General features: G+C 39.5%; 1 protein-coding gene across 3 annotated transcripts in view; it reads left to right on the forward strand.

Annotated features, from left to right (window-relative positions):
- Nucleotides 1-13,801, forward strand: part of arhgap15 (Rho GTPase activating protein 15) — a 737,150-nt gene that overhangs the window by 675,264 nt on the left and 48,085 nt on the right. For 2 of the 3 annotated variants that reach the window (XM_072258610.1, XM_072258612.1), the window contains exon 14: nucleotides 13,533-13,638. The exons of the other annotated variant lie outside the window; for it this stretch is intronic. In XM_072258610.1, coding sequence (XP_072114711.1) covers nucleotides 13,533-13,638 — 106 coding nt within the window. The remainder of the gene's footprint in view (nucleotides 1-13,532; nucleotides 13,639-13,801) is intronic. 3 annotated transcript variants of the gene reach the window in all.

A 13,801-nucleotide genomic window follows, 5' to 3' on the forward strand; every position in this document is an offset into this window, starting at 1 on the left:
ACCCATGTGCCTCCCATTGGCCTTCCTGCCGCTGCTATTTTGCGACGTGTAGCAGCCATATTTATTTACTATTATTACTTTTCATATTTTCACAGTTGTCTTATTTTACACATTGATTGCTTGTCTGTCTTCATGCGTAATGTTTCATCGATTCTATTATATTTCTTTGCTCTACTATGAACACGCGCAAGAAAATGAATCTCAAGGTAGTATTTGATAATAAATTTACTTTGAACTTTGTTGAAGATATAGACAGGCATTTCAACCCTGGGAAATACATACTAATACCAGACAGCATGCATTTAAGTTGAGAGGGATGAATTTCAAAGGAGATGCAAGTTTTTTTTTACACGGAGTGTGGGAGCTGCCTGGAATGCACTGCCTATGGTGATGGTGGAGGCAGATATTTTAGGGACTTTTAAAAGATGTCTAGATAGTCACATGAATGTGAGGAAAATGAAAGGATATGGACGTTCTTTAGGCAAAAGAGATTAGCTTAGTTGGCCATTTGATTACTAATTTAATTGGTTTGGCTCAAAATTGTGGGCCAAAGGGTCTGTTCTGTGCTGCCCTGTTCCATATTCTATGTTCTTTAAACTTTACTCAAGGACCATTCCAATAGAAGACCAGTTCCACTGTTTCTAAAGAGCAGTAGAAAATAGTTTAAAAACTCGAACTTGCAAATAATACACTTTGAATTTATAGAACTATTTAAAACCAACATTAATTAAAATCAATTAGAAACTAATCACTTACTTCCTTTTCCCACTTCAATGATTTGAATGGCAGATTTTATGGCCTTGAGGCCAGGTTCATGAATGATGGAGGGACAGGTAGTGTTGAGGAAGCAGGAGAGCTTAGACAGACTGGGAGAATGGGCAAAGTATGGCAGCTGGAATGTAGTGTATGACCATACACTTTGGTAGAAGGAATAAAGGCGTAGATAAATTCTAAATGGGAAGAAAATTCAAAAATCAGGGGTGCAAAGGGGCTTGGGAGTCCTCATGCAGGATTCCCTGAATGTTAACTTACGGGTTGAGTCAGTGGTAAGGAAGTCAAATGCAAGGTTAGCATTCATTTCAAGAGGACTACAATATAAAAGCGAGGAAGCAACTTGGAGGCTTTATAAGGTATTGCTCAGACCACAGATGGAGTATTGTAAGCAGTTTTGGGCCCCATTATCTAAAAAATGGTGTGCTGGCACTGGAGAGGTTCCAGAAGAGAGTCATGATAATGATTTGGGGAATGAAAGGGTTAACATATGAGAAGCATTTGAAATCTTTGGGCCTGTACTCACTGGAATTTAAATGAATGATAGGGATGGAGAATCTCATTGAAAACCTATGAAATATTGAAAGGTCAAGATAGAATGCCTGTGGAGATGATGTTTCCTATAGTGTGTGAGTCTAGGATCGGATGGTACAGCATCAGAATAGAGAGATGTCAATTTAGAACGCAGATAAGGAGGAATTTCTTTAGTAAAGGCATCATAGGAGAATGCAGAATAGGAGAAGGGAGGAGGCAGGAGAATGGAATTCAGAGGGATAATAAATCAGCCGTGATGGAATAGAGGTCATACTTAATGGGCCAAATGGCCTAATTCTGCTCCTATGTCTTACGGTCTTTAGTTTAAGTCATTAGCCCCATTCAATAAGTGATGTAAAACTGAGGATATGGATATAAAGTGTATCTAGACCCTCAGCTCAGGACATTTTTGGAGGACACTCAGATTCAATAGTGATTTGGAGGGAAGACCTCCAGCACATTCTGTGTTGACACATGCTTGGTAAGTAAGTAACAATGCACTCTAACCCATTGTAACCATATGCAAATATACTCTCTGCTCTACAAATTTATGCATATCAGGAAGATACTACATGCAGTTCCTGGTTTTGATTACATTAATTATCTCAGCCAGGATGACGTTAATGGTTATTGTGATATAACAGACTGCAGAACTGAACCTACTCAAGTATCCTGAATGGAAATGCAGAGAACGCAGGGGTTGCTGAGACCTCGAGTTTATGTGGCCGTTGTGACTAATGGATACAGATGAAAAAATCAGAAAGAGTCACAACCAAACATCAAAGCAATATTCCACAGAAGCAGTTGTGATGCTCGGGGACAAAAAGAAAATGAGATGTCATTAGAGAAGGAAAACACAGGTGCCTAGAAAATAGAGTTCATTATCTTTAAGTTGAGCTAGATAAGAACCATCACCAATCGATGGCCTGCAAAAGAAAAATTGGAGAAACATCTAGTGAAAAAAATATATTTATGCATCTTTCACTCTGAATCTTATGGTAAAATTTAATCTGCAGGATTCTTGATGGTAACTGTGCACAGAGATTAAAGCTAATGTGGCATTCCATGAAATGTGCTGGTGCTTGAGAGCACTCACCTGGAAGGGTGGCCAGAAGGCTGATGAAAAATGGTGGTGTGGGGTTGGAGGTGCCACGTGTGCTGATGTGGCAATCCACACACCTGCCATGAAGTGCAATCTGGTCACAACATCTTGCACTGAGATGTATCGTATAAAGATGATGCAATCATTATCAGTGATAGTCGTGAAGAAAGATAAAGATTAGACAGACGAGGAGCACAGAAAAATGAGTATGTCAGGGACAGTAGGCAGTAGGCAGTATGTTCACTGGGCTTGCAGTGGAATTTAATCCTCCTGGTAGAGAAAGATACAAGTTGTTGGAGACACCATTTTGACAATCAATTTCTATCACTAAGTGCAGTAATAGTAACTACATACTTGGTGACATCTCCAGAGGAGCTTCTGACCCTGAGTAAATATCTAATGCACTAAGGTGAATTCTGTCTAGAAGTGCCTGGGCCAATTTCCTCTCAGTCAATAATTGGCTTGGAAATGATGGCTAGCACAATCAAACGTGAACAAAATGGCTTTTATGTGTAAATTGCACATAAAGGCTATGTGCAAAGGCGTCCAATTTCTTAGCAGAAACAACAAAATAGATTCTGCATAGATTTTCTATCAGAATGATCTCTGAGGATTCATTAGCTCAGCGCCATCAACGATTGTTTTAGTTACTATGGTAAGCCAAAAATCCAGAGCTGACTGCACTTGACTTTACATTGTCTGGAGTAATGCCTCTCAAATACTAATTCACAATTACAAGCACATGAACATCCCATTCATCCCATGAACAATGGCAACCATTTGAGTCATTTAACCTGCAGTCTGCAATAACAGGTCTCAGAGCTATAATTAACCAGAACATTATGTAACTGAAATAATTATTCAAAAAAAAGCGTAATTGTTGTTAATTACCCTCACAAACATGTACAATTTGGCATGCTCAGTGTACTAAGGCATTGACCTTGACTCAGTGGTAGCACACTTACCTCTGAGTCAAGAGGCCAGGGGTGCAAGTCCCACCCCAGGTACTTAAACATATCAGCCAGTCTGATAGATCAGTGGACTTCTAAGGAAATATTGCAAGATCTCTTACTTCAGATAGGGGTGTTAAACCAACTTCTTAGCTTTGCGCACAGGCAAAACAGAAAATGCTGGAAATTGTCAACTTGTGAGGGAGCAGCAAAAGAAGGAGGAACAGCATAAAGAATTAAGGCTATTGACCTTTCACCGGAACTGTGATAGGATGAAAAGTAGGACAAATTAAAGGGTGAGATGCAAAGTATTTTTTAGAAACCCAAAGATGATAAAAATGTGAAATGATTATCTAAAGTTATGGAAAGTTGGAGGACTTTGGAGATCCAATGGTATTACTGTAGGACAGCATAACGTTTCTCCAATTGCTCTCCAAATCTTCCCCTAAAGAAAGATGTCATGATCTCTATCACCTCGATGTGTGTAGGACCTTACTTTATGTAAGAGGGCTTCTGTGTTTCCTTTAGTATAAAAATGTGAAGCTGTGACAGTATCTCAAAATATCTTAATGACCTAAGGCATTATGGTATATTCAGGGGATTTTGAAGGAAGCCAAAGAAATACAAGTTCTTTCATAGAGATAAAGCATCGTAATGCAAAATTTACAAATTTCTACAGATGTACCTTGGAGAGCATTCAAACTGGGTACATCACTGACTGATATGGGGGATGTGTATACTGCACAAGATGAAACAAAGCTGCAAACTTAGCTCCATCATGGGCAGAAGACTTCGTAGTATCCAGGACTTCTTCAAAGAGTGATCAAAAAGGCATCATCCATCATTGAGGACCCCCATCACCCAGGTCATGTATGGATCTCATTGCTACCATCAGGAAGGAGGTACAGAAGCCTGAAGGCACACACTCAACAATTTAGGAACAGCTTCTTCCCCTCAGCCATTCGATTTCTGAATGGACATTGAACCATGAAAACTAATGCACTACTTTTTTATTTCTATGTTTGCACTACTACTATTATAATGTATGGCACTTTATTGCTGCCTCAAAGACAACAAATTTCACCACATATGACAGGGATATTAAACCTGATTCTGATTCTGACTTTGATTCTTCCAAGCAAATTTACAGTAGCATTAGGATATTCGATGTTTAACATCTCAGTGATTGAATTCCACTCAACTACTTAAGTTCTGCCTTATCTATGAAGATGGATAATGCCCATTAGCTTTGACAGTATCACTCCACTCTGAGAGGCCCACACGCTAGCATAGTGGTTAGCACAATCGCTTTACAGTGTCAGTGATCACTGATCGGCATTCAATTCCTCGAATTGAAAGTGGCTACACAGGTCGATAGGGTGGTTAAGAAGACTTATGGAATGCTTGCTTTTATTAGTCGAAGCATTGAGTTCAAAAGTCAAGAGATTACATTACAACATTATCAAACTCTGGGTGGGTCACGTCTGGAGTATTGCATACAGTTTCGGGAGCCCCATTATAGAAACGATGTTGAGGGTTTGGAGAGGGTGCAGATGAGGTTGATAAGGATTCTGCCTGGTTTAGAAGGCATGTGCTGTCCCAACAGGCTGGACGAACGTGGGTTGTTTTTTCTGGAATGGTGGGAGCTAAGGGGAAATCTGATAGTGGTGTAACCCTCTTACCAAGCTCATGTGAAAACTTGGGTCTATAGCTAACTTGGCTAATAGCCACAGGACTCAGTGGTGAGAAGGCCACATTTATAAACAATATCTGTCTAGGGTCAGTATGGTTTGGGGTTAAGCCGAACAGGAAAGTTGGGATGTTCCAATTAATGGAACCTCAATTTAAGCGAATGCTGTGTAAATACTCAGACTCTGTGTAAATACCTTACTCTGACTTCTCATCTTTTTCCTCCAGTTGCGATGAAGGGTCTCAACCTGAAATATCGACTGTTTACTCTTTTTCATAGATGCTGCCTGGCCTGCTGAGTCTCTCCAGCATTTTGTGTGTGTTACTTGGATTTGGAGCATCTGCAGATTTTCTTTTGTCTGGGTAAATACTGCCCATACATGATTATTCATCAGCAAGAAATAACAGATCGTACACTGCATAAAATTACAAAGAAAGTATATTTGCCAGTTTCAGCTTTATCAAACAGTTAATAGGAAAAAGAAAAGAAGAAAAAAGGACCCATTACAGTTAAACCAGCCCATAACCGTTGGAGCTCATACTGGAGTATTTGGAAGTGAAAACACCTGCTACATTTTCAAACTTCCCTTGTAGACCATCTTGAGCAAACTGGCTCTATCTGTCTCTTTCTCTCTCACTCTCTCACAGGAGTATCGCCCTTCCTCCTTGGAGTCATTCATCTGCACAAAGTACTTCTCGCGAAGCAGACTCTCCCTCCAACGGCATTCCGTAGCATCTTATAGGTCATAGACATAGTCATACTTTATTGATCCCGGGGGAAATTGGTTTTCGTTACAGTTCCACCATAAATAATTAAATAGTAATAAAACAACAAATACTTAAATAGTAATATGTAAATTTGTCAGGAAATAAGTCCAGGACCAGCCTATTGGCTCAGGGTGTCTGACCCTCCAAGGGAGGAGTTGTAAAGTTTGATGGCCACAGGCAGGAATGACTTCCTATGACGCTCTGTGTTGCATCTCGGTGGAATGAGTCTCTGGCTGAATGTACTCCTGTGCCCAACCAGTACATTATGTAGTGGATGGGAGACATTGTCCAAGATGGCATGCAATTTGGACAGCATTCTCTTTTCAGACACCACCATAAGAGAGTCCAGTTCCATCCCCACAACATCACTGGCCTTACGAATGAGTTTGTTGATGCTGTTGGTGTCTGCTACCCTCAGCCTGCTGCCCCAGCACACAACAGCAAACATGATGGCACTGGCCACCACAGACTCATAGAACGTCCTCAGCATTGTCCGGCAGATATTAAAGGACCTCAGTCTCCTCAGGAAATAGAGATGGCTCTGACCCTTCTTGTAGACAGCCTCAGTGTTCTTTGACCAGTCCAGTTTATTGTCAATTTGTATCCCCAGGTATTTGTAATCCTCCACCATGTCCATACTGACCCCCTGGATGGAAACAGGCATCACCGGTACCTTAGCTCCCCTCAGATCTGCCACCAACTCCTTAGTCTTTTTCACATTAAGCTACAGATAATTCTGCTCACACCATGTGACAAAGTTTCCTACCGTAGCCCTGTACTCAGCCTCATCTCCCTTGCTGATGCATCCAACTATGGCAGAGTCATCAGAAAACTTCTGAAGATGACAAGACTCTGTGCAGTAGTTGAAGTCCTAGGTGTAAATGGTGAAGAGAAAGGGAGACAAGACAGTCCCCTGTGGAGCCCCAGTGCTGCTGATCATTCTGTCAGACACACAGTGTTGCAAGCACACGTTGCAAATCTGCCAGTCAGGTAATCAAGAATCCATGACACCAGGAAAGCATCCACCTGCATCTTCCTTTGTGTCCCATTCCACAGCTCCCGCCAAAAGACCCCAAACCAGACTACTGTCTGTCACAAAACTCCCTCTGCCCCACTCTCTCTAGAACTTTCTCCTGATCCCACCTTCCGAATTGGCTGACATAACATTCCTAAGTTGAACAACATGACTTCTTATCTCTAGCCGAAACCAAAACATTCTACCAGTAGGACATACTACTTTTGCAGAAAGCTGCTAAAATGAAATACCTGAATACCTGCAGCATATCAGCAGAAATCGTAAGCAGGGTTTTACAGAGGTCTATAAGATTATGAGAGGCATAGATAGAGTAGACAGCGAGTATCTTTTTCCCAGGGTTGAAATATCTAATACCGGAGGGCATGCATTGAAGGTGAAAAGGGGTAGGTTCAAAGGGGAGGTGAGGGGCACGTTTTTTACTCAGGAGTGGTGGATGACTAGCAATGTCCCCTCTAAGGTGGGCGCATGCACACATCTTTTGCTACAAGCACACAAAGGAATTTAAACTGCGCACAAAAGGTTGTCACCCCCTACCTCAATGGCATGTTAAGTATATCTCACGATCATCCACAATCACATTTCCTTTCTCAGTTTCTGATGCGGATGTGTTGCCAACGTGGAGTTTGCGATGATTAGACTGCAGATTTTAGAATTGGCTCAGTTATACTGTTTTTATTGAAGAAATTATTCAGTGCAGACATGTGGTTATCACTGGGCAAAAATATTGTACAGAGCAAGATTTATGCACACACTGGTTATTACAAATTAGAGGGAACGTTGATGCCTGGAATGTGCTGCCTGGTATGGTGGTAGAGACAAATACATTAAAGGATTTTAAGAGACATTTAGATAGGCACGAATGTGGGGAAGATGGACGGATACGGACATTGTGTAGGTAGGAGGGATTAGTTTTGTTTTTTTTTACTTGTTAGCTGGTTTGCCACAATATTGTGGATTGAATGGCCTGTACCTGTGCTGAACTGTACTATGTGTCAATGTTTCTAATTCCTGCCAATGTCTGTAAGGAGTTTGTATGTTTTCCCTGTGACTGTGTGGGTTTCAAAGTGTAAAGTAAATGTATTATTAAAGTACATATATATGTCATGATATATTGTTCTGAGATACTTTTTCTTTTGGGCATACACAGTAAGAAACAAAAAAAAACAAGCAAAATAATAATAATAAATAAATATGCAATAAATATCAAGAACATGAGATGAAGAGTCCTTGAAACTGTGTTCATAGATTGTGGGAACAATTCAGTATCAAGTTAAGTGAATTTGAGAGACGTTATCCCGTTCAGTTCAGCAGTCTGATAGTTGAGGAGTAATAACTATTCCTGACCCTGGTGGTGTGAATCCTGAGGCTCCTATAACTTCTTCCTGATGATAGCAGAGAGCAGAGATCCTGGCCAGGATGGCTCAGGTCCTTGATGATGAATGCTGCTTTCCTGGGACAGCATTCCATGCAGATGTGCTCAATAGTAGAAAAGGCCTTATCTCTGATGGACTAGGTTGGATCTATTAACTTTTGCAGGTTTTTTCCACTCAAGGGCATTGATATTTTATACCAGGCTGTGATGCAACCGGCCAATTTACTCTCCACCACGCATCTATAGAAGTTTGCCGAAGTTTTATATGTCATGATGAATCTTCACAAACTCCTAAGAAATTAGAGGTACTGCCATGTTTTCTTTGCAATAGCACATATGCATCCTCCGGGTGCCCTGATTTCCTCCCATATTCTAAAGACACAGTCAGTGTTAGTAAGTGGTATGCATGCTATGTAGGCACCGGAGGTCTAGCAACACTTGCAGGCTGCCCCCAGAACAATCCTCGCTGATTTGATTAGAAGCCAAATGACACTTTTCACTGTATGTTTCGATATTTTGATGTACATGGGACAAATAAGGTGAATCTCTCCTGAAAGATTTTAAACCACTATTGAACTTTGAAAGTTACAATTAATCTCCTATGCTGTTGCTCATCCTAAGTCAAGGGATATACAATTTTAATGGAAGTGCAGCACTCAACGTGTAATACACAATATGCTATTCTAACATAAAGTTGGGGTGATACATAAGCAGGATTATCATTTTTCTTTACCCCTCCTCAGTCCACCAATCACCTTCTAGCCACTACCCTTCCATTTCCTCCCTTATTTACGATCTCTACCTTCTCTCACCACTTTTTGTCATGCTGTAGGGTTTTAGCCTGAAACACAGACAATTCCTTGACGCCCTTAGATGCAGCTTGACCTGCTGAGTTCCTTCTTCAGATACTTTTGTTACAACCTTCATCCTTTGTACCAGGGGTTCTTACTTAATCTTTTTAATGCAATGGGCCCCTTTGCAGTCATGTGAAGCCTATGGACCCCTTCTCAGAACAATCTATTTAAATATATAAAATAAAATACTTAAGATTACAATAGAAACCAATTACATTGAAATACAGTTATCAAAATGTTAAAGAAAACAGATTTGTGATATAGTAATATAAGCGGTTATATTCATAATCGAAGGAAATGCTAAATTTTAGTTAGAAGTTAGTGAAAATAAAGATGTAAACTTTGTTCCATCCAAATTCATGGACCCCCAAGGGGTCCATGGAACTCAGGTTAAGAACCCCAGCTTTATACTGCTGGGTTTAACTTGTGTGCCATTTAACTGCCTCAGCTAAGCCATGCTGAGTAGAATAATTCAGATTACTGACTCTAGGGCCTCTCACAGGTTGCGTAAGGAACATCATATCACAGGAAATTAAATGGACGTTCCTCTGTGTCTTGTTGTAGATTTCCTTGAGGGTATTGGCATGGGATTAAGCCACAAGCTCATCATCTCGAATGTAACAATGTTGGCAAAGGAGTTGATGAAAGGAGCTTAGAATGCATAGGAAAATGGGATGATATTTATTTAAAAGTGCAGCCAATTTTTTTTTTAATGTCTAACCACAAGTTACCATTTGACCTGAGTATTTCAGTAAAATATCAGATCATCACATTTATTTGTGTAGCAGCTTTTGTGTGCTTAGGTTGACATGAAATACAAACTCACCGGCCTGCAGATAAAGAAAGTTGCGTACACTTAAAATCCAAGAAATTAAAGTAGGATGTCGTTTTTTTTCATTTGTTACTGACTTCAAAAAAGCCAGAAAAAAAAGGATAACATGATTGAAGGAAAGGATGTAGATTTAAATTGTGAAAGCTTCCTTCTTCTCTTTCTGAATAGGAAGTCCTAAAAGTTCTCCCCCTTTAGCACAAACACTTCATTATATTCAGCGGTGAGCTGCTGAGGTAACATCTTTAAAAATAATGGTCTATTTACCATTAGCTGAAGTAGTTGAAAGTTTTCCAGGAATCATTGAAATGGTGTCAGAAAAACCAGTCTCAGCAGGTTTGTGTGAAAGAACAAAATGTTGTGACTGGGTGATTTATAACAAACAAAGGTATCTAGAAAGCACAATTTTCTACCTAGCTGCAAACTATAATTCATACTGATCTCCTATCAAGATAAAGTACCTTTTCTCTGAATGACCTATGTGGTTAAATGCTTTTGATAAATGTCAGCACATAACAGGTAACTGCATTACAAGCAGCCAGAATAAACTGGATTTACTAGAAGATAAATTGCAAATTGTTCTTATCTCCCCACTTCCCTCCATCCCCACCTATGTTTAAACTCTATGACCTTCATGTCAATATTTACTATTGACTTCAGGTAGTGCCACGTTAATATCAGTCGCTATGATTTACAATGAGATAAAGGATTTCAGCTGCACACAAGCAAAACTATATTTGAGACATTTTTTCAAGTGGTTGGAAAATATTTACTCTTTAGCACAGTAGTTCCCAACCTGGGGTCCACAAACTCCTGGGTTAATGGTAGGGGACCGTGGTATTCTAAAGGTTGGGATCCCCTGCTTTAGCAAGAAAACTTACAAGTCAATTTGCAACTTACAAGAAAACAAGCCAATCCTGTTACACTATACCAATTAAACCTTCACAACAGGAAAGGGCCAAAGGTAAAATTAAATGTGTGCGCTTGAAGTTGGGAATATCCACATCATTTCATTTGCCTTTCCAATCTAACTTCCTCAGGAAAACCTAGAAACAAGCTGTTGCAGCAGGTTTCAGAATAGAACAGGGATTGTACCTACTTTTGAGGAGGCGAAGGTAATTGTTTACCTCCTATTCCTAAACAGACAGTGATGGTAACTTCAAACAGTTACTGGTAAAATATGTCAAGTGACTTACTTCATTTACAAAGAAGAGTAATGGATGACAATTACTTCTTCTGAACAGAAATTGAAAAAGAGGAATGAAACTGAGAAGTGTAAAAGGCATCACACATAAAAGTTGCTGGTGAACGCAGCAGGCCAAGCAGTATCTATAGGAAGAGGTACAGTCGACGTACCTCTTCCTATAGATGCTGCCTGGCCTGCTACATTCACCAGCAACTTTTCTGTGTGTTGCTTGAAATTCCAGCATCTGCAGACTTCCTCTTGTTTGCGTATAAAAGGCATCATGGCCAGTAGAAGAAATTGTACATTGTCTGAAATCTACATTAAAATTAAATATATGTATATACATCTGTTGTCAGATCTGATGAAGGGTCTTGGTCCAAAACCTCAACTGTTTATTCCTCTCCAAAGATAGATCCATAACACATAAGAGCAAAATGAGGCCATTCAGCCCATCATATTTACTCCACCATTCCATTATGACTGATTTATTATCCCTCTCAACTCCATTTTCCTGCCTTCTTCCCCATTGTCTGACCTGCTGATTTCCTCCAGCATTGTATATGTGTGTGTTACCCTGGATTTCCAGAATCTGTAGAATCTCTTGCGTTTATTGCACACAACCCAATCCTAATAAATCTTTGCTTAAGATGTGCTGAAAGATTTCACAGATGAAACAATGGTTGGAATGACTTTTTTTTCCCCAAGGTCAAAGTGTTTAAGAGTGACATTAGGGTTGTTGACCATGAGCCCTGCTGGAAACAAACCATTTTGTGGAGAAAGGAGTTAGATGCAGACAAGGGTTCAACATATACCTAAATGGTAGTGCATTAAGCACTGCTGATGAACAATGACCCTGAAGTTATGTTCATACTTTCCTGAAAGTGTCAGCATAATTAGACAGGGTGAGGAAGAGGGCATTATTGCCATGCTTGCCTTTATATGTTTAGGCATGAAATAGAAAAATAGGAATGTTATATTGCAACTTTACAAAACTTAATTTGGCTCACACAGGTTGTTATGTGCAGTTCTGGTTGTCACACTATAGAAAGGATGCAATTATGTTGGAGAGGGTATTGAGGAGAGTCACTGGATGTTGCCCTAGTTTGGAGGGCTGAAGTTATGGGAAGAGTTTATATAACCTGAACAACACGCACAAAATCTGGGAGAGTTTTGGTGAAAGTTCTTAGCCCGAAACATTGACTCTTTACTCTTTTCCAAGAATGCTGCCTGACCTGCTAACTTCCTCCAGTATTTTGTGTGTGTTGCTTTGGATTTCCAGCATCTGCAGATTTTTTTTGTGTGTTTGTTAGATAGCCTGAGTTTGCTTTTCCTGGAGTGAAAAAGGCTGAGGGATAACCAGTTGAGACAGTGCATATCAAGTCATAAGAGGAATTGGGAGAGTAGATAATCAGAATCTTTTTTCCCCCCATGGCACAGATATCAAAAACAAGAGGACATAGATTTAATGTGACAGGATGGTCTTTTAAAGAAATTTGAGTGTAAAGTTTTATTTTACGCAAAGTAGTTGATGTTTTGGAATCTGCTGCCAAAGGAAGAGGTAGTGTCAGATGTAATCACAAACTTTCAGAGATATTTAGACAGGCACTTAAAGAAATAAGACAAGGAATGAAATGGACCTAGTGTGGATCAATGGGACTGTACAAATGGTCATAAAGGCCAGCATGGATGTGATAGCCCACAGGCCTGTTTTAATGCTATACAACTTTATAACTTACCAATGACTATGTGTAAAATAAGCATAAGTCTTGCAAGTCTTCACCAAAGAAAAATGTGCTATGATGTTCTTGCAGCTCAATAATGGCAAAATTATTCCAAGAAATTCCAGGCCTATCAGATAAAGTTAAAGCATGCACATCTAATTCTATTTTACTTCCAGCATGAAATAAACAATTTAACCACTTTAAATTAGCAAAACCTGCTGCTGATATGCTAGGCCTATAGGTGTATAATACTACTATTGAGAATCATTTCAATCATATAACTTTTTAAGATTCTGAACAATGAACAACAGGTTAACGTCTTATTATATCTTGTATCTGATAAAATCAATTAAAATGAGTTATCGCTGCTGACCAAAAGCACCAAACCTCTACATTTCAGATTCTTCTTTTATGTCTTTGTATTACAATAGACTTACTGTTTTGATTTAAAGATTCAGAAACAGAGCTGTGGAAAACTCAGATTGCAATCTGGGTCATGCCTGCCTTCCATCACTGTCATGAATCTCTTGTATTAAGTGAACAATGGTTTAGTTAAAGGAGTAAAAATGCATTCAGCTTCTCTCTTATTGTAGTTTCTTTACTCAGCTGTCACTGCCGCATATGTATCAGAATGCAATAAATGTGTCACAAGGAACCAGCTGAGGAAAGATAATAGTATTAATCTATAGCACCCTAACGGTAGTCATTTTCATCCAACAGAAAATCAGGATTACAACCAACGTGTTCAGTGTGTTGCAAGACTGGTGAAGAAACTTCCTAAACCGAACCATGATACCTTGAGAGTTCTCGTTACACATTTACAAAAGTAAGCCTTAAAATACATTTCTTTATTTATTATTTATTGTAACATATAGGATTACTTCAATAGTACTAATTCCCTTTACAAGAAGTAAAAAAGTCGAGTCTTTTCTGGTTCTTAAAACTACAGGAGGTAGGTTTCATCTGATCATTAATGCTTTTGTTACTAA

This window comes from Mobula birostris, chromosome 5, assembly GCF_030028105.1.
Source record: "Mobula birostris isolate sMobBir1 chromosome 5, sMobBir1.hap1, whole genome shotgun sequence".
Lineage (NCBI taxonomy): Eukaryota > Metazoa > Chordata > Chondrichthyes > Myliobatiformes > Myliobatidae > Mobula > Mobula birostris.